This window comes from Euprymna scolopes, chromosome 46, assembly GCF_053919585.1.
Source record: "Euprymna scolopes isolate OS-2025 chromosome 46, ASM5391958v1, whole genome shotgun sequence".
NCBI classification, from domain to species: domain Eukaryota; kingdom Metazoa; phylum Mollusca; class Cephalopoda; order Sepiida; family Sepiolidae; genus Euprymna; species Euprymna scolopes.
In genome coordinates, this window is record NC_136527.1 from 95486054 (window position 1) to 95513311 (window position 27258).

A 27258-nucleotide genomic window follows, 5' to 3' on the forward strand; every position below is an offset into this window, starting at 1 on the left:
CTGTATGTGTGTTTTTATGCGAGTGTGTTAGAGTGTGTGCTTCTGTCTCTGTTTATGCTCCTGCCCCTCTTTGATGTGGAAGCACATATTCTCTCTCTCTCTCTCTCTCTCTCTCTCTCCATATATATATATATATATATATATATATAAGTATATATATACACATACTTAGTGACAGGGGCACGGAGAAGCTAAAGAGAGAGAGAGAGAGAGAGAGAGAGAGAGAGAGAGAGAGAGAGAGAGAGAGGGGGGGAGGTTTAGTCATCTTACATAAACCATTCTCGGCTGGATTTAAATTTACAAAATATACGCTGAAACGGAAAATTAAGTTCGTGTTTTTATATAGATTTGAAATTAAGTTCGTGTTTTTATATAGATTTGAAATTTAAGAAACAGTAATTTACTATTAATAAAAAATAATCCTAATAATTTTTTTTTTCTATATTTATATTTCGATTGATTTATGAGTCGACACTCACGGGTTAAATCAAGTCTAGGATGCGAGTTAATGCGACGAATAAATCGACAGTTGATGTTGAATTTTATGAGAAAATCACGATCATGTCATAGTCAATTCGAAAGCGATTTTGAAGCCTTTAAACTGTCATTAATTTATTTCTGGCTTGATGGGCCATCTATTTTACTTTACATTTCAAAATACACGCATTAATATCTCGAAAACGATTTGTCTGTCTGTGCTAATTTTCCTTGCGATATTCGTTTTCAGCATATCTGAACAAACTGAGGGTTGGCCCCTTTCATACGCCGCATGTTTAAACATGGTCGCCAGTGATTTGCATTTCAAAATACACGCATTAATAAAACTAGCTCCAAAACTATTTGTCTCTGCTAATTTTCCTTGTGATAATCGTTTTCAGCATACCTGAACAAACTGAGGGTTGGCCCCTTTCATATGCCGCCTGTTCAAACATGGTCGCCAGTGATTTACATTTCACAATACACGCATTAATAAAACTAGCTCCAAAACTAATGCTCAGCACACCTGAACAAACTGAACAGTACGAGTTTTCCGGGTAACGTTATTCCGGAGACGAGTTTTCCCGGGACAAGTTTTCCGGGCACTGGTATAAATTCTATAGGTTCATCAGAGCACATCCCATAAAAGTACTTGTAAACAGGGATACAACACTGAGGCGATGGGACAGACTTTGGAGATTGACCTATAGCACGGGGCCTATTAGATTAGATACTCTTTTTTTGTTGTTGTTTTTGTGCTCAACGATAAAAACCGACTTCTTCATTTGTGTTTGCTTCTCATTTTCGCTTTTTCTCTGATAAGAGTTTCGCTAATGTGAAAAAGAAAACATGTTCGAACGTTTGCTAACATTTATTGGATGTGTTCCTACCAGTATTTTGCTTAATTTTCGAGTTTGGAGCGATTATCGAGTCTCACAAGATGTCTGTAAAATGTCAGACACTTCTTTATTGTTCTAACTTAAAACCGTGCGCTACTTTTGTTTGTGTTAAATAAACGTTTTAAAATAAGTTAAAACAACAAAAATGTGATCTAGGTAGGCAGAAGGGTAACTTATCTTGCCTTTGGTAACATTCATTTTCTTATATATTTATTTGTTCACTACTTTTTCGTTTTGTTCTTATTGAATGCTAAATATTCGCCGTGGAATTTCCACGGGTCACGATTATTTCGTTTTATTAATCTTAAGTTTCATAGGATAAAAAGTTCAGACACAACTTTGTCGAGCCATTTATTTAACTTCTGTTTGACCCCGGCACGTGCAGTGCACAGAACACGACCCTTACTCCCCTTCCCCACTTTCTCTCTTCTTCAGCTCGGTGACAAGAAGCGATGCCTATGTGTGCGTGCGTGCGTGTATGTGTGTACGTGCGTGCGTGCGTGTGTGTGTGTGTGTGTGTGTGTGTGTGTGTTGTCGGTTTCAACAAAATTTAAAAAAATAAAAACTTTTTTCCCGACCGGCCGGATTAGGGTTGTGAGGTGTGGTTAGAGTTTATGAAAATAAATGTTAGCAATAAAAACTTTTTAAAACCAAGTTAGAAAAAAGAAAACAATTTACTTCCCCACGGAGCCCCCGATTCTTCTTCTTTTTTTAGGCGATGTAATAAACCATATTTTTGAGTAGGGTTGCCTCCTCTCTTTATTTTGGGTTGTATATTTTTCATGTTGCAAAAATGCTCCCGGGAGATCTTTTTTAGGATTCTATAGGTTTTCTTTTTTTTACACTTTTTATTATCTTCGAAAAATGTAAAAAAAAATGTAAACAGGCAGTTTACGATTTGAAATGCATCATTAAAATGATAGTTCTTTCAACTTTATATTTTTATTTCGTCGTCTTCAAGTCCAATGTAAATAAGTTCTTGATGAGCCGTTCCTCTTAAATAATCTAATTTACCAAATTTAAACTTCTAACGATTACTATGATATTGTCTTTGACTACTGTACACACTTTAACCCTTATCCTCGAGTGGCCTCTGGGACTTGATAAGTAGTGATTCCTATATAAAATAAAAAAATATTTCACTACTTTGATGGTGAATCTATAGTCAGTCTGTGCTGATTTTCCTTGCGATATTCGTTTTCAGCATACCTGAACACACTGAGGGTTGGCCCCTTTCATATGCCGCCTGTTTAAACATGGTCGCCAGTGATTTACATTTAAAAATACACGCATTAATAAAACTAGCTCCAAAACTATTTGTCTCTGTTAGTTTTACTTGCGATATTCGTTTTCAGCATACCTTAACAAACTGAGGGTTGGTCCCTTTCATATGCCGCCTGTTCAAAGATAGTCGCCAGTGATTTACATTTCAAAATACACGCATTAATATAACTAGCTCCAAAACTATTTGTCTCTGCTAATTTTCCTTGCGATATTCGTTTTCAGCATACCTGAACGCTTTTAAAATCAACATTTCGAATGTTAACGAAATACACACACAGACACACACACACACACGTAAACCCAGTGAAAGTGTCTGCTGTCGATAAGCTAGTTGTAAATTAGATTACTCTCTGATGAGTTTTAGTCTAGCCACACTGTGATACAGCGGAACAGTCCGTCTGTTTTGCATAACTCAGTGAAAGTGTCGACTGTAGATTAACTAGTTGTAAATTCTTAAAGGAGAAGCCCCTTTAAGAAGAGACTTGAAGACTTATCGGCCAACCTGGGCCGTGCGTTGTAAACAGAAATCCATTTCAGACTGAACTTTTTCCAAAACTTAGTTCGTCTTCAAAGTGACAAGAATGCCGACACTCGACTTATTGTCACCACCCCGATCTTCGCACCATTACGCTAATAAAATTGTTCTTTGCCTGGGATCAAAATGGCGAATCTCAATTTGAATTGAGAAAGTCAAGCTAAATACAAGGACGATTCATATAAATTATAGCTGTTGATTTAATGTATTGAATATTAAAACTTTGTCAAACGGAGATGATATAGAAAGCTGGGGAGCGAAACACACACACACACACACACACACACAAACACAGAGTAATGATTCGTGTTTTGTGTGTTGGTGTGTTTAAGTATTTGTGTGTGTGTTTATGCGAGTGCGTGTATGTGTGTTTATGCAAGTATGTGTGTATGTGTGCGTTTATATAGAGTGTGTGCCTCTCAGCTGTCTCCGTTTCTTCTCCCTTCCTCGTTGACGTGATGGCGGAGAGCGTAGACACACATATTTCTCTCTCTCTCTCTCTCTCTCTCTTCTCCCCCCTTTGCCCCTCTTTCTCTTTCTGTCTCCCTCCCTCTCTCTCTCTCCCTTCTCCCCCCTTTCCTTTTCTGTCTCCATCTCTCATATATATATATATATATATATATATATATATATATATATATATATATATATATATATATATATATATAAACTTCGTAACAGGAGCACGGAGAAGCCAGAGAGAGAGAGAGAGAGAGAGAGAGAGAGAGAGAGAGAGAAAGAGAGAGAGAGAGAGGTTAGCAGCAAATGGTCTTTGGTCAGAATGAAGGAAAAAAAACGGTTATTTTTACGACCTACCCCAGCGTAGTATAAACATCCAACCTCTCCTTGAAAAAATATATGCATCCTATGCAGTTGTGCTACCGTGCCGAAATAAAAACATTATTATTTAGAAATCTATTCTTTGTACTGTCATCTAACAATGTAATCAATATGTCGTGAAACTTGAATTGAACGAGGAATAATTCCGAGTGAAAAATCGAGTATCGCTTTTAGATAAACTCGACATCAGGTCAAATTCATTTAGTTTAGATTTAGCTTGTTCACATAATGTTGATGCATTAGAAACATGTTTTGTTTTTTAAGTTTTGCATGCATAATACTTAATGGATTTTAAATAGAAATGATTCATTCGTTTATTAATAATTAATAAAAGCAAAATAAAACTATTTTACTATTTTTTAACCTGGTTGCGACCTTTTGACTATTTTTTTTCTCTGGTCGCTATCTTTAAATATTACCCCGTATCCAACTAAGTACCGACTTTTCTATACGATAGCAAGTCTGCGTAAAGTAAACACTATCAGAGTAGAAGGATTTCCGACCTTTAGGGACCCCAGCAGTGAACCGTCGTGAACCGAACCGCTGTAATTTTGCCATTGTACGTCGAGGTGGTATGGGTTCATTAGAGCACATCCCATTAAAGTACTTGTAAACAAGGATGCAACACCGAGGCGATGGGACAGACTTTGGAGATTGACCTATAGCACGGGGCCTATTAGATTACTCTTTTTTTGTTGTTGTTTTTGTGCTCAACGATAAAAACCGACTTCTTCATTTGTGTTTGCTTCTCATTTTCGCTTTTGCTCTGATAAGCGTTTCGCTAATGTGAAAAAGAAAACATGTTCGAACGTTTGCTGACATTTATTGGATGTGTTGCTACCAGTATTTTGCTTAATTTTCGAGTTTGGAGCGATTATCGAGTCTCACAAGATGTCTGTAAAATGTCAGACACTTCTTTATTGTTCTAACTTAAAACCGTGCGCTACTTTTGTGTGTGTTAAATAAACGTTTTAAAATAAGTTAAAACAACAAAAATGTGATCTAGGTACGTAGAAGAGTAACTTATCTTGCCTTTGGTAACATTCATTTTCTTATATATTTATTTGTTCACTACTTTTTCGTTTTGTTCTCTTGAATGCGAAATATTCGCCGTGGAATTTCCACGGGTCACGATTATTTCGTTTTATTAATCTTAAGTTTCATAGAATAAAAAGTTCAGACACAACTTTGTCGAGCCATTTTTTAAAACTTACGTTTGACCCCGGCACGTGCAGTGCAGAGAACACGACCCTTTCTCTCCTTCCCCCACTTTCTCTCTTCTTTAGCTCGGTGACAAGCGAATGCTTATGTGTGCGTGCGTGCGTGCGTGCGTGCGTGTGTGTGTGTGTGTGTGTGCGTGCGTGCGTGCGACGTGCCAACGTCAAACGAAGTTTAAATTAAAATTCATTTCGTCGGTTTCAACAAAATTTTAAAAAAGTAAAAACTTTTTCCCGACCGGCCGGATTAGGGTTGTGAGGTGTGGTTAGAGTTCATGAAAATAAATGTTAGCAATAAAAACTTTTTAAAACCAAGTTAGAAAAAAGAACACAATTTGCTTCCCCACCAAATTATCGTATTATTGGAGGCCCCGATTCTTCTTTATTTTAAGCGATGTAATAAACCATATTTTTGAGTAGGTTTCCTCCTCTCTTTATTTTGGTTTGTATATTTTTTATGTTGCAAAAATGCTTCCGGGAGATCTTTTTAGGATTCTAAACGTTTACTTTTTTTTACACTTTTTATTATCTTCGAAAAATGTACACAAATGTAAACAAGCAGTTTACGAGTTGAAAGGCATCGTTAAAATATTTTTAGCGAGTTCATTAAATTTTATATTTTATTTCGTCCTCTTCAAGTCCAATGTAAACAAGTTCTTGATAAGCCGTTCCTCCTAAGTAATCCAATTTACAAAATTTATACTTCTAACGATTACTATGATATTGTCCCATACTGCACACTCTTTAAACCCTCGAGTGGTCTCTGGGCCTTGATAAGTAGTGATTCCTTTGTAAAACAAAAAATATTTCAATACTTTGATGTGCTAGTTTTCCTTTTCATTTCAAAATGCACGCATTAATAAAACTGTCTTGAAAACTATTTGTCTGTGCTAACTTTCCTTGCGATATTCGTTTTCAGCATACCTGAACAAAGATAGGGTTGGCCCGTTTCATATGCCGCCTGTTCCAATATGGTCGCCAGTAATTTACATTTCAAAATACATGCATTAATAAAACTAGCTCGAAAACTATTTGTCTCTGCTAATTTTCCTTGCGATATTCGTTTTCAGCATACCTGAACAAACTGAGGGTTGGCCCATTTCATATGCCGCCTGTTCAAACATGGGCGCCAGTGATCTACATTTCAAAATGCACGCATTAACTAAAACTAGCTCCAAAACTAGTAGTCTGTCTGTGCTAATTTTCCTTGCGATATTCGTTTTCAGCATACCTGAACAAACTGGATGCAACACTGAGGTGATGGGACAGACTTTGGAGATTGACCTATAGCACGGGGCCTATTAGATTAGATACTCTTTTTGTTTTTGTTTTTGTGCTCAACGATAAAAACCGACTTCTTCATTTGTTTTTGCTTCTCATTTTCGCTTTTGCTCTGATAAGAGTTTCGCTAATGTGAAAAAGAAAACATGTTCGTTTGCTGACATTTATTGGATGTGTTGCTACCAGTATTTTGCTTAATTTTCGAGTTTGGAGCGATTATCGAGTCTCACAAGATGACTGTAAAATGTCAGACATTTTCTTTATTGTTCTAACTTAAAACTGTGCGCTACTTTTGTTTGTGTTAAATAAACGTTTTAAAATAAGTTAAAACAACAAAAATGTGATCTAGGTAGGTAGAAGGGTAACTTATCTTGCCTTTGGTAACATTCATTTTCTTATATATTTATTTGTTCACTACTTTTTCGTTTTGTTCTTATTGAATGCGAAATATTCGCCGTGGAATTTCCACGGGTCACGATTATTTCGTTTTATTAATCTTAAGTTTCATAGAATAAAAAGTTCAGACACAACTTTGTGGAGCCATTTTTAATCGATTTCATTTAACTTCTGTTTGACCCCGGCACGTGCAGTGCAGAGAACACGATCCTTTTCTCTCCTTCACCCACTTTCTCTCTTCTTTAGCTTGGTGACATGCGTGCTTATGTGTGCGTTTGTGTGTGTGTATGCGTGTGTGCGTGCGTGCGTTTCACCAAAATAGGGTGGCCTCTCCTCTCTTTATTTTGGTTTGTATATTTTTCATGTTGCAAAAATGCTCCCGGGAGATCTTTTTAGGATTCTGAAGGTTTGCTCTTTTTTTACACTTTTTAAACGCAAAAAATGTAAACAGGCAGTTTACGATTTGAAAGGCATCGTAAAAATCGTATTTTTCGCTAGTTCTTTCAACTTTATATTTTTACTTCGTCGTCTTCAAGTCCAATGTAAATAAGTTCTTGATGAGCCGTTCCTCTTAAGTAATCCAATTTACCAAATTGACACTTCTAACGATTACTATGATATTGTCCAATTGACTACTGTACACACTTTAACCCTTATCCTCGAGTTGCCTCTGGGGCTTGATAAGTAGTGATTCCTTTATAAAATAAAAAAATATTTCAATACTATGATGGTGAATCTATAGTCAGTCTGTGCTAATTTTCTTTGCGATATTCGTTTTCAGCATACCTGAACAAACTGAGGGTTGGCCCCTTTCATATGCCCCCTATTCAAACATGGTCGCCAGGGATTTACATTTCACAATACACGCATTAATAAAACTAGCTCCAAAACTAGTAGTCTGTCTATCTGTCTCTGCTAATTTTCCTTGCGATATTCGTTTTCAGCATACCTGAACAAACTGAGGGTTGGCCCCTTCCATATGCCGCCTGTTTAAACATGGTCGCCAGTGATTTACATTTCAAAATACACGCATTAATAAAACTAGCAACAAAACTATTTGTCTCTGCTAATTTTCCTTGCGATATTCGTTTTCAGCATACCTGAACGCTTTTAAAATCAACATTTCGAATGTTAACGTAACACACACACACACACACACACACGTAAACTCATTGATAGTGTCTACCGTCGATAAGCTAGTTGTAAATTAGATTACTCTCTGATGAGTTTTAGTCTAGCCACACTGTGATACAGCGGAACAGTCCGTCTGTTTGGCATAACTCAGTGAAAGTGTCGACTGTCGATTAACTAGTTGTAAATTCTTAAAGGAGAAGCCCCTTTAAGAAGAGACTTGAAGATAATAATTATTGTTATTATTTGTTGCTATTCTTATCGGCCAACCTGGGCCGTGCATTGTAAACAAAAATCCATTTCAAACTGAACTTTTTCAAAACTTAGTTCTTCTTCAAAGTGACAAGAATGCCGACACTCGACCGTATGTAGTGGTCGCTACATCAAAACAGCAAATTAGTGACGACCACTAGACCACCGATTCAAAGAGCTGGAACAAAGGAAGCAGGGAACAGAACACATGCAATAATAATATTTATAGAAAAGACTGAGACAAGTAACATCACGTCTGTGTGTGAGAGGGAGAGAAGTTGCAGAGAAAACTCTATGAGAAGCCAAGACCTGGAAGGGTGGACATTCTAAACATAGCAAATATCACAGCCTGATAGATAAAAGGCCACCAATATGGTCAAACTAATTGTCAAGGACGTATCATCGACTTGTATGAGCAACATCTACTTGAGTTGTGTGTAAGTTAGTTAACGAATTAAAAAAAAATATTAATTCGTGATAAACCTGTTCTTTCGGCAGCCTGTAAGATCTCATACAGACAGAAGGAGTGAAGAGTTGTATCAGCTGTGCGTCGTATTTTGCAGTTGAGATGTTCTTGATTGTAGAATGTAGAGTGTTGGCAGTGTGGCATTGTTGCCTCTTGTTTTTTTTTTAAATCACAAATACACATAGGATGAAGACAATTTTTAATAAGGGACATAATCTCGGCTAACACCGTCAAAGGGAGATAATTTTGCTAAAACAACCTATTTGATTTTATTTATTTTTCTAAATTTATACGATCTTTTCCAAATTTAGGATGAGTTCAAAAAAGAAATCCGGTTCCAGCAAAGATTCTTTTTATTTAGCAGATGCCAAACTTATTCCACGGATTCGGCAGGTAAACAACGCCATTTTTTTTTTTAAAGAAAACATTTTTATTTTTTAAAATTTCTAATCGTTTCTCGCGATCACCAACTAAAAATGCGAACACGTGTTCTCTTGCACATGTTTCGACATTATCAATAAGCCTTATTGAAAACATCCTTATTATAAGGATGTTTTCTTTTGTGTATGAATTCATTTATAAATGAGAGTTCGTTCTTTTCTAGCATAGTGGCTCTTAAAAACAAAATAAAACCGCGGTGCTTTTATTTTGTTTTTTTTTTTTTTTGTATATTCACAATGACACTTACTTAAAAAAAAAAAAAAAAAAAAAACACGGAAAAATCGGGAAACACTATTGGGACGGAATTTCGAAAATCATAATCCGGTACTAGTGCACTTGCTGATTGATCAGCGCTATTTTTTTAAATCGTATTTCCAATTTTAATAAAAGTTTTATGATATGTTTTTTTTTTATTCAATTGTAAGGTTAAATTATACAATAGGTACAAAATACCCTCCCCTCCCCATGTTAAGAATGGCTTTTTAAATAATAACGTTAATATTTCAGCACGGATCAATAAGTGCACTAGTACCCATAATCCTGAATTTCACATGAAAAGAATCGTATCTACGTATTCCTCGTATTTTTAAGATGATTATATCCAAAAATTACGAAAATCGATAAGGTAGAAAATTATTTATTAAAGAAAATAAACAATAGACTTTGATGAAAACGATCGTAAGACACAGGAGAGTTCAAAAGGGAGGTAATTTTCCGTTTTGTTTAAACAAGATAGCAGCAATTTTTCTCCTGCTAACACGATTAAAGTTTTTTTTTTAATAATTCAGTAATATTCAGGTAATTTCGACTGTATAATTTGGAAGGTGGTACCATTGTAACTTATTAGAATTGACAAGAAAATCAGTTGAGACCATTGTTTTTTTTTTTTTAATCTGAAAACTCCATTTATCGACTACAAAATCTCGTGCCAATTCTGTAGAAGCACCGAAAGTCTATACAGAACGAAGATGTCATATTCCAAAAATCACTTAAACCGATCCATTAGTTTTTTTAAACTAAGAAAATCCAAATTTATGATTTTACTACTAAATTGTTATTGAACATAAGGCTGATAATGCTTATTAAGAGTCGACAGATCAAGTTTTTTTTTATTTAATTGTTTTAAGCAAAAACGAGGTAAATATACAGATACGCTACAACAGAACACAGACCACTCTAATTTGTTTTTATATAGGTAATTGAGGTCGCTGACAACGAATCTGATAGTCAAACTTGGGGCAAATTTACCGTTTGCATGGTATTAACCCCTGAACCCACGAACTACTTTCCACTATTTTGTAGCTTCCGTTTACGTTACGAGCGCGGTGTTCTGTTGTAGCGTATCTGGATATTTACCAAAAACAATATTACGTACTTAATTGTCATGGCGAAAAATTTTCGGCGAAAATAGTAATAATCCAAAAATGACGAAAAATCAATGAGTAGAAAGTTATTTATAGTTCTAAGCAATTAAAAAAAAATTGGGTAAAATTGCGTTTTTCGGTGCATGATCCACAAGTAATCTTTTTTACTATAAAAATCTGAAAAAAAATCTTTATAATGTACGTACTTGTCACTGCATGAAGATGTCATATTCCAAAAATCACGTAAATCGATCAAGTATTTTTTTAATTTAAGAAAATCAAATATTATGCAACATTTTATCGAAGAAAAACTTCACTCCATCTTGTTTTTGAATGATACACTGCTAGCGACACCTATTGGGAATGTTTGGAATATAAGATCAGCAAGGGGCAGACAATCGACTTTCCACACTATAGAAAAAAAAAACTTGGAAAATTAAGACATTTATAAGTTTTTGAGGATGTTGAAAATGAAAATAACGTTTAAAATTCCAGCAAACGAGTAGTTTCCAAGATATGAAGAAATGTTAGTTTAAAGAAAGTGAGGGATCACTTTTCTATAATAATTTAACGTATAATGATCACTCACTTTATGGCCACCACTAGTAAATGTAAAGCCCTGAATATGATAATGATTTCTGTTTCTTTTGTTTCGACAGTATTTGTCTAGTCATGGAAGAAGCAAAAGTTTTAGTGTTGGCACGATGGCCAGAGATCTGCAGTCGTCATATGGGTAAGCGAAAATCAAACTTGAATTTTTAAAAATTTTTTTACCATACCAGCGTATTAGATTCATCCTTTTTTTTATTTTTTTACATAGGAGTCACCACTTATCAAGGTCCAGAGGCCACTCGAGGATAAGGGTTAAAGAGTGCACATTATCAGAATCATAGTAATCGTCAGTAGTGGAGATTTGTTAAATTTGTTAACTTAAGTGGAACGGCTCATCAAGAACTTGTTTGCATTAGACTTGAAGATGGCCATAAATGATGACTCCCAAGTTAAAAAAACAAAAAAAAAAACAAAGGAGGGGTGGGGGTGAATCTGTTACGCTGGTATGGTCATGTGGAATGTGTTCCAAGACCTTGAATCTTTACTTAGTGTTTTTCCTTTTTGAAAACTACCTCCGCAATTTCCGGGACTATACTCTTGTGGGAACAAGATGTTTTTTTTGATTGGAATTGTTTCATTGTACCATTGATTGGTTTGGCGTCTCAAATTATCTCTTGCAAAAAAAAAAAAATGCTTATTTTTGCTTGGTTGATTATCTCCCTTATGTAAAATTGTTCATGAACTCCTTTAGCGCCTCCTTTTAGGTGACGAGCTGCATGCCTAATCATTGAAGACGTCGCTTTAACATGACAGAAATTTAAGATTGAGATGTTGGCAAAGAATGCGTTTAGTCCTCTCCAATTGCAAAAACTTAGACACCAGGGTCGGAAAATGGGATTGAGAAGTCAGTGCTCCCGAAGAGGGGCACCTGGACAGCCCTGTCGGGATTCTCCGGTAAGAGCGCCTCGGTGATTAGCAATAAACCAGCCGTTTCTCAAAGAGAGAAGGCAAAGCTTGGAAGGGTGGACCTCCTAGAACTGCACAGAACTAAACTTCTACTGCAAAATCGTATCCGGAACCGTATCATTACAGGAATGGTCTAATCTCTGTTGGTTTTGGGGGCCCAGCATAAATCAGTTTAATATGGAGGCAATTCAGACCCTCTCTCAAAAAGGAGGGGCAGGGAGGCACTCTGGAGTAGGTAACTACTGGGAAGACGGCCGAACAAAGACGTACTCTATTTTCATCGAAGCCTGACGTCATATGTCAGTAAAAATAGGTAAGATAGAAGGGGTCCATTTAATCATGGCCGCATATCTGAAATTGAAAATTGTGAACCTGTGTTGTTGTCGTTATTATTGGCTCACAAGGAGCCTTCACATAGTTTCTCCTTGAAAACAGCCTGCGCTGTTCCCTGAAAGCTGAGTGACAACATGTCAGCACTCTCCATCTCTTTTGATAAGATTTGCAAATAAATTTGCATTATCCCAACAGCTGCTTACCATCGATTTCTCGTTGGCAGCGGCTATTGGTCTTCACTGGAATTTGAGTAGCTTTAAGCCTCCTCAAGGTTCCAATCAACAGAAACCAGATCATTACAGGAATGGTATGATCTCTGTTAATTCTGGGGGCACAGGATAAACATCCCTAGCCGAGGTAAGGTGGAACATGGTCAGCAAGATGCGACAGAGATATTCTTGTTAAAGATTTCCAGCTTCTGCCGATCAGCCTCATTGACCCTCATGCGTCTTTCAAACTTTTCTATTCAAAGTCAATCTTTGCTATTCGCACAGATCACCCGCTAGTCGTTGTTAAAACCTTAGTTTCCGCTAAATCAGCCACGGTCATTGTCTCGCTACCATAGACGAAAATCAGCCAGATGACAGGTAATTTGTCGTTATGATTTTTCCGACGTTTATTGTTTTGATTCTAATATTTGTGGCCAAGCGAAATCGTAAAATGCAAAGTACCTAATTTATTTTTATTTATACATTTAATTTTTTTCAGAGATTATAACAGGAAAAAAAGGACTGCATTCTTGAAAAGTGTCGAAAGAGGTTAGTGGTACATTTCCATTTTCTTTTTCTATCAGGATACGAATTGCATTTTTTGTGAATCATTAAATTTTTTTTATTTTCATCAGGATACGAATTGCACGCACTTTTTGTAATTTGAGGTGTGTGTTGAGCAAAAAAAAAAAATAAAAAGTGGTGGTAGGTAGGCAGGCTTGAACCCGTGACGCGAAGGCGAAAAAGAAAGTCGAGGTGTGTGTAAGGGTGTTAATTGAGCCAAAAAAAAATAAATTGATATCAACCTAGAAATTTCTACGACTCAGCGCGGTACCTAAAGCACCTAACCTTCCGGTGATCTGGCAAGAACCGATGTGTCAACGTGATCTGTACACACGTGTATTTTTGTGAGAATATACTTTATTTCCTTATAATATATACTAATCCTTATTTAAGAAGCTCAGTGTAATTCCAAAAGGACATAATGTAAACATGTTATAAGGTATTTACAGCTTCTTTTCCAATTTTCGGATTTTTTTTCATGGATGAATTGTTGCTATTTCTTCTGATGAGTTAAGGGCAAAATAGATTCACTGATTGATATAATAATTAAGTGATTGATTTTGTGTTACGAAACACATACTCTCAAGAATTGCATAAGTCAACTTTTTCTTTTTTTTTTTTTTTTTTTTTACAAGGTGGTCACCACTTATCAAGGCCCGGAAGCCACTCAGAGATAAGGGTTATTGCATGTACAGTACGTTAGTGTTGGAGATCTGATAAAGTGTCTTACTTAAGGGGGCAGTTCATCAGGAATTTGTTAACATTGGACTTGTAGACATCCAGGTTGTAGTCAGGTGGGAAACAGGCAACCGGAACAGAGTTCCACAGGTGTGCACTTCTAAGAAAGAAGCCTTGTTTATGGAATCTACGTTTTGATTTTGGCACAGATAAAGAGTGGGGCAAATTTTTGACAGTGGTTTCAGCTAGACGGGTGAGGGAGGGGGACCAAAGATTGGAGCTCAGACAAGCACCTGCCATGGTAGTAACGATAACACAAAGACAGGCTCGCAAGAAAGAGAAAAGGGCATCACCCAGTAGGCCACGGAGCCTATTTTGTACTCTGTCAAGGCAGGATAGGCTGTTTTTAGCAGCTCGTGCCCATGAAACTTTTGCTGTCCTGTTTATTATTTAATCGTTTACTTTACTAATCGTTTTCTTGTTACGAGTACTTTTACGGGTCTGTGTGTTTATCACCGTTCTTCCATATACGGGCGTGGGTGTGTCTGCATGCTCTTGCGTGCAGTTCACTGTTATATGTGTGTGTGTGTGTGTGTGTGTCAACATTTTTTAGCTTTTCTATTTATCTACCACTTACCTAACTTTATGAATATAGAATTATCTACTTTTTTAAATTTGTTTTGAATTCTATTGCGTAGCCTACGAAATCATTTGTAAGGATGAACCATCTTCGGAAGAGGCGGATGATTTTACGAGTCAGTTGGAAAAGAAGCACATTGCTAGTAAGAAGAGTGGGTTCCGGTAAGTATTACTGGTTATTGATTGATTATTACTGATTATTGATTATTTTAATAAAATAACTCTTTAACACTAGCGGGACCTGTAGAAATTCCACAGGGGACTGCTTCATATCTAATATATTGATGTTGGCATTCTGTAGATGTTCAGCGTGAATGGAGACGCCCTGATATTATTGTAGCTCTTTTGTTAAAACTGCAAAAGTGTTTATACATCGGGATTAGTGGCGCCAACTAGTTAAAAGTACTCTTTTGGCAAGCATGCATATAAAGAGCACTTTTTTTTTTAGTTGGTGCAATTACCCCTGGATTTGGTGCAATTACTCCGAAGTACGGTATGTAAATAACAAAGCGCTGTTTGCAATTTGTTTACATTGGACTTGCAATTTGTCATTTTGCAGAGGGAGGCAACTCTCGTTTACTAAGAGATTCGTTTACGTTTTCATTAAATTTTTGAGCGAGCAGCTATGGAACGTCGCAGACTGAGACACCAACGAGCGGCGACCACTCATCATCCAAACTCAAATCCTGTCTTCCCGTGCTCTATCTGTGTAAAGCAGTGTAGACGACGCATCGGGCTTCACAGTCATCAACGGAGACATAGAGTCAATTTTAAAAAAAAAATGGAGACATCGTCATCCACATGGATGGTTGGTTGTTTTTGTTTTACGGCATATCAACGTTTTTCAGGTTATTTAATGCCGAATCTAGTTATTTTGAGGAACGATTATTTAATGGAGTATATTTGTTTTTTAAGTCGGATTCTATTTAACTCATAGTTAGGACCCTAACAGGGTCAGAGTGGACCTGGGAGCAATGGCAATTAAAGGGTGGTTCCACACTCCCCAAGGCCCGCAAGGTGGGGGCCTCACCATCAGATATAGTTTTAGGTCATATCCAGGACCCCAGATGGATGGACTATCATAACTAACTAGCTAGCTTGTCCAATCAAATAACGACACTTTGTTACTGCAATACGATCAGGGGAAAAAAAACGTTATCTAAATATCTATCCAGTTATGTGTGAACTTGAAATTCTGATCTAATGTTTGGTTTTCCGTCTTCCTTCTCCAGATACAGTGAGGATTGCATCGATGCCGAAAGCGACACAACGGAGAAAAGCTTTTCCTCTGACAACGCTGATTACGTCATGTACAAGGTATTCACATTTTAACATCGACATTTCTTTTTGCGTTAACATTTCTTTATTGACTACGTGTATGTCTATGCAGTAGAACCTCGGGATACGGTGGCCCTAGGATACGTTGTTTTTTAGTTTACGATGTGGAATACAATGTTTTTCAAGCCCCTAGTTACGGTATTTGCCCCGCCTTACAGTGTTATTTATAATGTTATTTGATTATATACATGTGTATTATATATTGTACTGTATTTTGTGTTGTAATTTTTGATATGTACTTTTTTTTAGCCTCCACCATACGGCGATTTCACCTTACGATTCCAACCCGCGAACAGATTAATGCCATATTCTGGGGTTCTACTATATATATATACATATATATATATATATATATATATATATATATATATATATACACACACACACACAGACATACATACATACATGTAGCCAGCATTGTATAATTGAAGAAACATATTTTCACATATATATATTACTAGCAAAAGTACCCGTCGTTGACTGGGTTCAAAAACAGCCTACAGAAAATGGACTCTGATTTATGAAAGTATGATAGGTTATCAAAAGGAAGGGTTGTAATGAGATAGCTTCGAATTTGGGGGTATCAAAACCAAAGCAAAATATGATGAAAGTAAACATAAAATAGATAAACCCCATAATTTGTTATACCATACCTGTTCACACTGAAACACTTATCACAATATTCTGTGGATCTATATAAAAAAACCTTGTTAAACTTTGTGACATATTTCCATTCTATGGAGGTCAAGCGCAAACGAACACCCCATAATTTTATTATACCATATTTCTTCAAACTGAAACATAATTATCAAAGTATACTTACGCAGATAGATATGAAAAGTCTTTATTAAAGTTTGTGCCTATTTCCATTCTATGGAGGCGAGGCGCGAACGCAGACTCTACAATTTTATTATACCATCCCTATTTAAGTTAAAACATACTTATCAAAGTATTATTATGTACATCTATATCAAAAACACTTGTAAACGTTTTTTTTTTACTTTTTAAATTTTTTATTTCCATACTTTGTGGACCAGGCGCGTATGCAGACCCCACAATTTTAATGAATCATCATTATGCCAGATCAAACATACCCATTCCTGTGTCTCGATACATCATTATATGTGATCAGTTTTCTATAATAGTCAACCATATAGGAGCCTATTCGTGACCAGACACAACACAGACGTTCAGGTTTATATTATATTATATATATATATGGAAATTTCTCCTTTTATATATACCAATCCTTTAATTTATGAAGCTCAATGTAATTACAGAGCATATAACAAATAAATGACAAAAGTCTATATTCCAAATTTTAAGATGTTCACCATCTTACCATTTATTAATGCTTTATTCTGGAGTTCTACTCTATATATATATACGTATATGTATGTCTGTGAATATATATATATATATATATATATATATATATATATATATATATATAAATTATTTACTATAATAATTTTTTCCTGAGTTTTTATTTTTAATTTAAAATTTTTTTTTTATTTCTCATTTGCTATTCCTAACGTTTTCGTATTTTCCGCAGGACACAAACGCAATGAACAACTTCATGACCTCCATCTACCAGAATAACAAAAAGACGGAAAAATCCAGCAACGTCATGGAAGTACCAAATGAAACAAACGTTTCAAAACCGACATTACCAACCTCCACGCCTTGCAAGCGGGTTTCGTCTCCGGCCCCATCTCCGACCCTGTCGGTCCCTTCTGCTCTCACTGGCATGTCTAGTTCCTCGAAGACACCATCCCATCCACCCAGCCCTCATCACAAACCGTCTCTCACCCCTTTGTCCACACCAGTCGCCTCTTCCACTCCTTACATAATGAACCACTCTCCCATACATATGGCTTCTAACAACAAAAAATCCAATACTAATCGTTCTTATTTGGCAGATGATGTAAATTTGACCAAAAACAAAATGGTGGATGGAAATCGACTGAAAGCTTACGATTCCAAAAGGTTCTCAGCTCATGATGTAACCCCAACTCAACCGAATGAGAGGAGAAAGAATGCGACATCAGAAGTTGTCTCTGCCGTGAAGGCGTCCAAGGTTGGTATAATGTTCGGATTTCTATTACTTTGATCTTATAGTTTCGTATACATTCATGTCATGATTGTTGAGTTCCTTTGACCTCATCCCCCTACCGTCGATATCTCACTAATCGTAATTTTGCACGTGTCGCTTTCATGCAAATTATTATGATTGATAAGTATTGAAAATATTTGAGGATTTTGCGTTTCTGAATTTTTGAGATGAGGATTTGTTTTTAATATTATTTGGATTCTTTGGACTGCTGTTCTCATCTTGAATGTTATGGTTTATATAATCTCTAACCTTCACGTATGTCTTGTCGGATTCTGTAATCTTTTTGTCGAACCCTGGGAATCTTTCTATCGAACTCTGGGAATCTTTCTGTCAAACTCTGGGAATCTTTTTGTCAAACTCTGGGAATCTATCTGTTTAACACTACATTCAGATTCAAGTTTCTTAACAACAGCATCAGTGACAGTTGTTGCTGGTATGTATCGGACGACTTTTAGAAATTAACTTTGAAAATAACCTATCTCTGGCCAGGTCTTAATTTATCCATCTTTCTTAATTGATCCGTTTGCACTTAATGATCACAACTTGGATTTTTTTTAAATTTTGCACAAACATTAGTCATGGTAAAAGTAAATTTTTCACTTGTGAAAGGGGGACCCCACATGCTCAGCTTGTTAATTCTTATCCTTCAGGTTAGAGACAAGTGGTGAACTCCAATTAAAAACAAAGCCACTAATACTGCTTATTTATTTTTTTAGGATGCAGATGTTCCATCATCAAAAAGACCGAGATTGTCAGAACGTTCACGGCAAGAACAACCAGATAAAAATACACAAAGCAAAGGTAGGTTTTAAGATTAACTCTTAATAAAACTCTTTAGAGTAACTTTCAATTTGCATCTTAAAACGGTACACTTATATCCAGTCTATTGCTAAGGTCGTTGAACAAATGATTGGATCATTTTATCGCTCCAGAAAGCACCCAACTCCAGATACAAGCCTATATCTAAAATTTCAAGTGTGTAGACCCCAAATTGTCGAAGGAGTTTGGTAGGGTTGTCAACAGTCAAATTGTTGAACTTTGACCCCCTTAACAGCTTAATTTCTGGCCCAAAACCAATCACATAGATTTTCCCAAATCTCAGTACCCTGTATATCAAATTTCGAGTCTGTAGACTAAAAATTGACAGAGTTATTGCGTAGGGAAATGTACACAGACACGTTCACTTTTATAGATATATAGATTTGGCTTGTGTAAATTACATGATAAAATATTTGCTCTACTAATAAGAATTTTAGTATTGAACACTATCGGAAATATCTCTACTTTATTATTGAGTTTTAATTTATGTTATTTTTGTCTTTTTTTAGAGTTTGGATTTCAGATTTCAAGTACAACTTTTGCTGATGTTGGAGGTAATGAACAGTGTTTATTGGTACGTAATTATTTTACTTATTTCCATCTTTGTAGCTGCTTATATATATCTCTGACTTTTTCTCCTTTGATCTTGAGCAAATGGTACAATGGGGAAAGCGGTGGCTGGTTACTTTTAATACATCTAAAACCAAACTTCTATCTTTACATCATCAACACTCTGATCCCTATCTGGCATCAATTGAAATGAATGGCTCTCGTCTTGGGGAGGCTCCATGTTTTAACAAACTTCTAGGCTTGACCTTTACTCCTGATCTGAAATGGAACACATGCATCAAATCCATTGCCAAGGCCACTGGAAAAATGGTAGGATCCTTCTACCGCTCTAGTAGATATCTCACTCCTGATGCAATTCTCTACCTATATAAAAGCCAGGTACGGCCAACGATGGAGTATTATTGCAACATCTTTTTTTTTTTTTTTTTTTTTTTATTCAATTTTCACTCCAAACAAGGCACAGTGCCACTTTGAAGCAGGGGGCTACTATTAGGGACTTAATTAGCTGGGTCATTATGAAGGGAGAAGAGTAGAAAGATGTTTGTTAACATTACACTTGAACTTCTGCATATCATTGCAGTTGGGAAAGCAGAATCCCGGAAAGGAGTTCCAAAGACCAGCAGTTCTGGGGAAGAAACTATTGGAGTAAAAGGCTTTCTTGCACCTAGGGATCTCTACTGTAAAGGGATGAGACTTAGTAGCTTGTCGGGTTTGTCGGGGGTAGTTACGTCGGGGAGGTACAAGTGTTTGCAGTTCGTCAGAGCATTCACCATTAAAGTATTTGTAGAACAGGCAGAGGGATGCCACAGTTTGTCGATGGGACAGAGGCTGAAGCCTAGATGACAGTTCAGGACCTATCAGGTTGGCGACTCTCTTTTGAACCCTGTCCAGGAGCGAGAGACAAGCAGCAGATGCACCAGCCCAGATGTGACAACAGTACTCCATACATGGGCGAATGGTTGCCTTATAGAGGTATAGGATACTGTCAGGCGTAAGTAGTTTTCTAGCACGGTAGAGGGAGCCAACCTTCCTTGCAGCAGCCTTGGCAATGCTCTCAATGTATCTATTCCAGTTCATATTCCCTGTAAACGTTAGGCCGAGGAGTTTAAAAGAAGTACTTTCAGGCAATGTGTTCTTGGCCATTGCTATTGGTGGTAGAGAAGGTTTCTTGTAGTTATTGAAGGAAACAAGCTTAGTCTTAGCAGCATTGAATGTGACCAACCATTTTTGTCCCCATTCCACTACGGATTGGAGGTCATCCTCTAGTGTTTCTGCCATTTCCTTGGATATGTGTTCATTTGTTATAGAGAGTGGTGTCATCGGCAAATATACCCATCTCGAAAACAATTTTATCAGGGAGGTCATTTATGAATATCAGGAATAATAGAGGTCCAAGGATAGACCCCTGAGGTACTCCCGCATTTATGTCATATTGTTTGGATGTACGACCGTCGAGGACAACTTTGATTTTTCTATTACTTAAGGATTTAATTACTTTATGAATTCTTCCAGTGATTCCATATGATCTAATTTTCCTTAGGAGACCATCGTGCCATACCCTGTCAAAAGCCTTAGATATATCGAGGGCTACCGCTCTACCCTCCCCTGTTTTATCCAATGAACGGTATATACGTTCAGAAACTACAGTTAAGATATCTGCTGTTGAACGGGCTTGCCTGAATCCATATTGTTTGTCAGTCAGGAGTTTAGCAGCTGTTAGGTGCTGGACTAGGGCTTGATTAACTAAGGACTCAAATATTTTGGCGAAAAGCGGGAGGAGGCTAATGGGGCGATAATTTAGTGGGTCAGTTCTTTCACCAGAATTCTTGAAGACTGGTACTACAGAGGCGGTTTTCCAGCAGTCGGGAAAACAAGATTCGTTAAGGCATTTATTGTAAAGTTTGGAGAGAACTGGAGCAACCACGGCAGAGCATTTTTTTAATAGCACAGCCGGGATGAGATCTGGTCCACATGCTTTTGAGGTGTCTAGGTTTTTTATAATAGCATGTACCTGAGAAGGGGTGATTTTCAAATCGTCTAGTGTGGCGTCTGTTCGCAGAGGAAAATCAGGGAGTGAGTGGTGTACCGAGTTCAGTGTGGAGTTTGAGGCAAACCGACTGGCAAGCAGATTAGCCTTGTCAGTTGCCGTGCAAGCAACCTCATGATTGTTTGTTAATGGGGGAATAGTTGACTGCCCATTATTAACTACGCTTAACGATGCGCTTTCTGGTGGTTTCAGAGTAATCTGTCTTAGCTGTCTCTATCATTCTCTTACAATTATTTCTAGCTTCTATAAACTTCTGTTTATTTGAGCTGGACTTATGTCAGTTTAATCTGCGGAACGCATGCTGCCTTTGACATATGGCAGCTGCACAAGCAGAAGTAAACCATTGGGGAGAGTGGGGCTTGCTATAGAATTTCCGTGCGGGAACATGTGTTTCAATAGCAGTTTTGAACCATTCAGTGGTCTCATTTGCACACTGTTTCGCTGGAAGAGTAAAGATATTTTGCCATGGGGCATCTCTGATGAGCTCCCTGATGGCTTCCCAATCAGCCTTTTTGTAATACCTCGTTGTTTTGAGTAGTGGGTCTTCAGTTTTAGGGCGAGAATTTAGGCTTATTTTTACCATTATCACAGCGTGATCAGCATTTCTGAGTGGGCTGTGGGCATTTGTTATACAGTCATTGGGAACCGTTGTCAGAAAGAGATCTAGAAGTGAGGCATGTTGATCGTGCTGGCCTGGGAAACGTGTTGGAAATGTAACCAACTGAGATAGGGAATGGGATAAAGAGAAGCTATGTGTTGCGCTACCAGCTACATCTGTGTGATTAGAGAATCCTAGCCAGTTACTGTGGTGGACATTGAAGTCACCAAATACATGTATTTGTGCGCTAGTATCGAGGGAGAGTGCTATATCTATGCTGTCTGAGACTTTGTTTATTAGGGTACAGTCTTGGTTTGAGGGAGAGCGGTAGAGAAAATACAAGTAGCTAATATTGTGTTGCATATTTAGTCTGAAGCACATAAAGGCCTGGTCCTCTGATTCTAGTTTTTAGTCAGGGGGAGGGTGTTACGAATATAGACTCCAAGTCCATGCATATGTCTGTCCGAATCCTTACGGTAGAGTGGGAGATAACTAGGCATGTTAAAGTGGTTAGAGGGAATGGAGGAGTGAAGGTTAGTTTCACTTAATGCTAAGATATCCGGGGTGTTTACAAGGAGAAATGACTCAACATCATCTAAGTTAGTTCTAAGCCCGCGGATATTAGTAAATGCAAGCCTCAAGGGAGGAGGCAGGAGATGCTAGAAAGACCTTATCATGCCTTGACAGAGTTTAAAACAGACTTCGTAATCTAGTGGTGGATGCCCTTTTCTCTTTTAAACGTTTTATTTGTAACACAACTTGTTCCCAGGTAACATCGGACCTGTACAACTAAATATAATAAGATATTTTTTTTTTTTGTTATTTTCATCTTTCTAGGATATATGCAAAATTCTGGTCCACATGAAACATCCAGAGATCCATCGTCAGCTGGGTGTCACTCCTCCACGAGGTCTTTTACTCCATGGACCTCCAGGCTGCGGAAAGACGTTACTGGCTAATGCCATTGCAGGGGTAAAAAAAAAAAAAAATCACAATCTTTGTTTTTTAAAATTTTTTAACAGGCAGGAACATTTCCAGCGATCACCACTTTGAAACATCTCTGCCTTATTAAAAACGCGTAGGAACACGACGTTGTGAATGTGACCACACGCATGCATAAAAGCAAAGGAACTATGTTTACACTCCGTCGCGCTCGAATACGGTGATCAGTCCCGAAGAAGCAGGCAGGCACTATAAAGACATTTACCTGCCAATACCAGACCACTTTCTCTTCAAATTTTCAAGTGCAGCACGTCATCATGAGACATTAATACACCCAGCAGGGTTTTACGTGGGTCGCAAATTTGGAGTCGGCTTTCAGCTGTCATGTTTGCTGAATCTTCTAGATAGTTTTTATTTTTCGATAATTGTTGAGCATTTGTGCATTTTAGATCTGGAGGACACTTTTTTTCTTGACTGGATAGAGGTCCTAATAGCGAGTTACTATCCAGTCATGGCTGATGGAACAAGAACATGCTACCCCTATGAAGTAAATAAAGGGTTCCACTTGAAATTATGTCCAAATTCCTGAGTTCGACAGAAACATTCCCGAGTTTGACAAGATACACCTAAAGAAGGTCGGAGGTTACATCGACTGAAACGTGAAAATTACACTCAAGATGAATCTAAATAATACGAGCTGATTTTATGTTCTCTCCTTCTGCAAACCAGGTGCTTTGCCTGGGTTGATCTGGTCAATATAAGATCTTTTTCTTTTCTTGTGGACAAATCATCCAATTCCATGATCTTTTTGTGGCCATCAATGACAGATTCATCTACTTCTGAAGAATTGATCTATGAAATGTTTATGCCATTGTTTCATAATATCTAACCAGTACTCCTGATCAGTGCTGAAGAATCCTTTGATTTACGACAACAGAAGCAGAGGACGGACCAAACACCGACCTTTTTTTTTTTTTTTTTTTTTTTACACAGTGATCACCACTTATAAAGGCCCGGAAGCCACTCAGGGATAAGGGTTATTGCAAGTACATTACGTTAGTGAGGAGATTTGCTGAAATGTTTACTTAAGGGGGCGGTTCATTAGGAATTTGTTAACATTGGACTTGAAGACATCCAAGTTGTAGTCCGGAGGGAAGCAGGCAGACGGAACAGAGTTCCACAGGCGTGCAGTTCTAAGAAAGAAGCTTTGTTCATGGAATCTGCGTTTTGATTTAGGCACAGATATAGAGTGGGGGAAATTTTTCACAGTGGATTCAGCTAGACTGGTGTTTTTCGTGAAAGATTGGCGAGGGGGGACCAGAGATTGGAGTTCAGACGAGCATCTGCCATGGAAATAATGATAAAACAAGGACAGGCTCGCAACGTCTCTTCTGTGGGAGAGAGGTTGCAGGGTAGAGAAAAGGACATCCCCCACTAAGCCACGAAGTCTATTTTGTACTCTGTCAAGGCAGGATAGGCTGTTCTTAGCAGCTCCTGCCCAGATATGCAAAAGAGTTTCTTCGAGTTGTGTTGAGTGGCTACATCTTGAATTTCAGCTGAGAGTACTGCTGCCACATCTGGGCAGGAGCTGCTAAAAACAGCCTATCCTGCCTTGACAAAGTACAAAATAGACTTCGTGGCTTAGTGGGGGATGCCCTTTTCTCTTCCCTGCATCCTCTCTTCCACAGAAGAGATGTTGTGAGCCTGTCTTTGTTTTATTGTTATTTCCATGGAAAGTGCTTGTCTGAGCTCCAATCTCTGGTCCCCCCTCGCCAATCTTTCATGAGAAACACCCGTCTAGCTGAAACCACTGTCATATTAATTTTCCTCACTCTTTATCTGTGCCTAACTCAAAACGTAGATTCCATGAACAAAGCTTCTTTCTTAGAAGTGCACGCCTGTGGAACTCTCTTCTATTTGCCTGTTTCCCACCTGACTACAACTTGGATGTCTACAAGTCCAACATAAACAAATTCCTGATGAACCGGCCCTTTAAGCAGGACACTTTATCAAATCTCCAATACTAACGATTACTACGATACTATCCCATTGATTACTGTACACGCAATAACCCTTATCCCCAAGTGGCTTCCGGGTCTTGATAAGTGGTGACCTCCATGTAAAAATAAAAATAATTCCATCTTTTCTCTCACTCTATAGATTTTGCGTGACGAAATTAAAAAAATCCAAAATTTATTAATAGTCTGAAAGAAACTATGGTAGCCTTTATAAGACTAAATAAATTCATTTGGTCCTGTACATTTCCATGTATATTTTAACGTTTGTTTTAACGATTAAGTGAGGAATGAATTAATTCTTTTTTCATAAGCAATATAATGCTCCTGATCTTGAGTTAAGCATATTGGGAAGTGATACACGATTTACCATTTGCATATTAAGCGGTGCTCTTTGTGTAAACAAATTGAGCTTAGGTATTTGGACAATGTCAAAACATTGTTAATTCACTGCCCGCATAGTAGCAGCCATATATATATGTATATATACTTATATATATCACTGCCCGCAGAGCAGCAGCTGTATAGCGCAATGTTAGAAGCTCCGACTGTCATTTAGGTGATCGGGTTTCGATCCTGGCTTGAGGTAGTTGCTTGTCTAGCCACACTGATGAGCTGTGAAAGAGCGAAACAGTACTATGACTATATATATTTTAACCCTTGGCCTACGATGGTATTTTTACACACATTGCCTACGATGGGTGTAAATTTTTTCACATCGCACAAAATCAAGACTAGGGTCTTTGAAAAATAAATTAGCCATCTAACAATGGTAAATAATTATCCATCTAACAGTGGTAAATAATTAATTAGCCATCTAACAATGATAAATAAATAATTAGTCATCTAACAAAGATGGCTAATTAATTATTTATCATTGTTAGATGACTAATTATTTTTTTATCAAACAGTGATAAATAATTGATTAGCCATCTAACAATAAATAATTAATTAGCCATCTAACAATGGTAAATAATTAGCCATCTAACAGTAATGAGTTTTGTTTTCAATTGTCTTTTCTTTATTTGCAGGAACTGCAGTTACCATTCTTAAAACTGGCTGCAACAGAACTTGTATCCGGCGTGTCTGGTGAATCGGAGCAGAAAATGAGGAACCTCTTTGAAAAAGCACGAGTAAGTTTGCAACACGCAGAAATGAAAATAATTTATTTTTACTTTGTTTTTGTTTTTAATAATTTGTGTATTTTTTGTTTTTAATAATTTGTGTATTTATTTTTTGTTTTTAATAATTTGTGTATTTATTTTTCGTTTTTAATAATTTGTGTATTTGTTCTTTTTAATAATTTGTGTATTTATATTTTTGTTGATATTTATTTTGATATTAATTTTGCCAGCATGTTATTCTTTTTTTAAATCATAGGCGCTTTTAGAAATTTCTTGTAAACGCATTAATTTTTATTCACATTGAAACATTGTTTATTGAGATAAATAGGTGGACAGTTTCATTTATTGACATAAATAAATGGACAGTTTCATTTGTTGAAATAAATAGATGGGCAGTTTCATTTGTTGAAATAAATAGATGGACAGTTTCATTTGTTGAAATAAATAGATGGGCAGTATCGTTTATTGAGATAAATAGATGGACAGTATTGCTTATTGACATAAATAGATGGGCAGTATAATTTATTAACATAAATAGATGGACAATCATTTGTTGACATAAATAACGATCATTTATTGACATAAATAGATGGACAGTTTCATTTTTGGACATAAATAGATGGACAGTTTCATTTTTGGACATAAATAGATGGACAGTATTGTTTATTGACATAAATAGATGGGCAGTATCATTCATTAACATAAATAGATGGACAATCATTTATTGACATAAATAGATGGACAGTTTCATTTATTGACATAAATAGATGGACAGTTTCATTTATTGACATAAATAGATGGACAGTTTCATTTATTGACATAAATAGATAGACAGTTTCATTTATTGACATAAATAGATGGACAGTATCGTTTATTGACATTAATAGATGGACAGTTTTATTTATTGACATAAATAGATGGACAGTTTCATTTATTTACATAAATTAAATTTGGTCCCATTATTGAGATCAGGCCAGAGATGATAGATTAGTTTTAGAAAATCAATTACTAAAAGCAGTCCAGCACATGCCAGCATGTATAACAAATGTAGAGTAGGCTCTCTCTACCGTGCTAGAAAACTACTGACACCCAAAAGTATACTGTACCTCTATAAGGCCACCATTCGCCCATGTATGGAGTGTTGCTGTCACATTTGGGCTGGTGC

At 36.9% G+C, this 27258-nt stretch overlaps 1 protein-coding gene across 2 annotated transcripts in view; it reads left to right on the forward strand.

Moving 5' to 3' along the window:
• The first annotated feature begins 8991 nt into the window (after nt 1-8991).
• Nucleotides 8992-27258, forward strand: part of LOC145270723 (nuclear valosin-containing protein-like) — an 88776-nt gene continuing 70509 nt past the window's right edge. The window contains exons 1-11 of one of the 2 annotated variants that reach the window (XM_080126332.1): nt 9044-9171; nt 11243-11316; nt 13143-13192; nt 14584-14686; nt 15757-15841; nt 16900-17056; nt 17418-17942; nt 18695-18779; nt 19307-19371; nt 22850-22984; nt 26001-26102. In XM_080126332.1, coding sequence (XP_079982458.1) covers nt 17430-17942; nt 18695-18779; nt 19307-19371; nt 22850-22984; nt 26001-26102 — 900 coding nt within the window. In that variant the 5' untranslated portion in view covers nt 9044-9171; nt 11243-11316; nt 13143-13192; ... (2 more) ...; nt 16900-17056; nt 17418-17429. Of the gene's footprint in view, nt 9172-11242; nt 11317-13142; nt 13193-14583; nt 14687-15756; nt 15842-16899; nt 17057-17417; nt 17943-18694; nt 18780-19306; nt 19372-22849; nt 22985-26000; nt 26103-27258 lie in introns of both variants that reach the window. The other variant, XM_080126331.1, reaches the window with a different exon arrangement.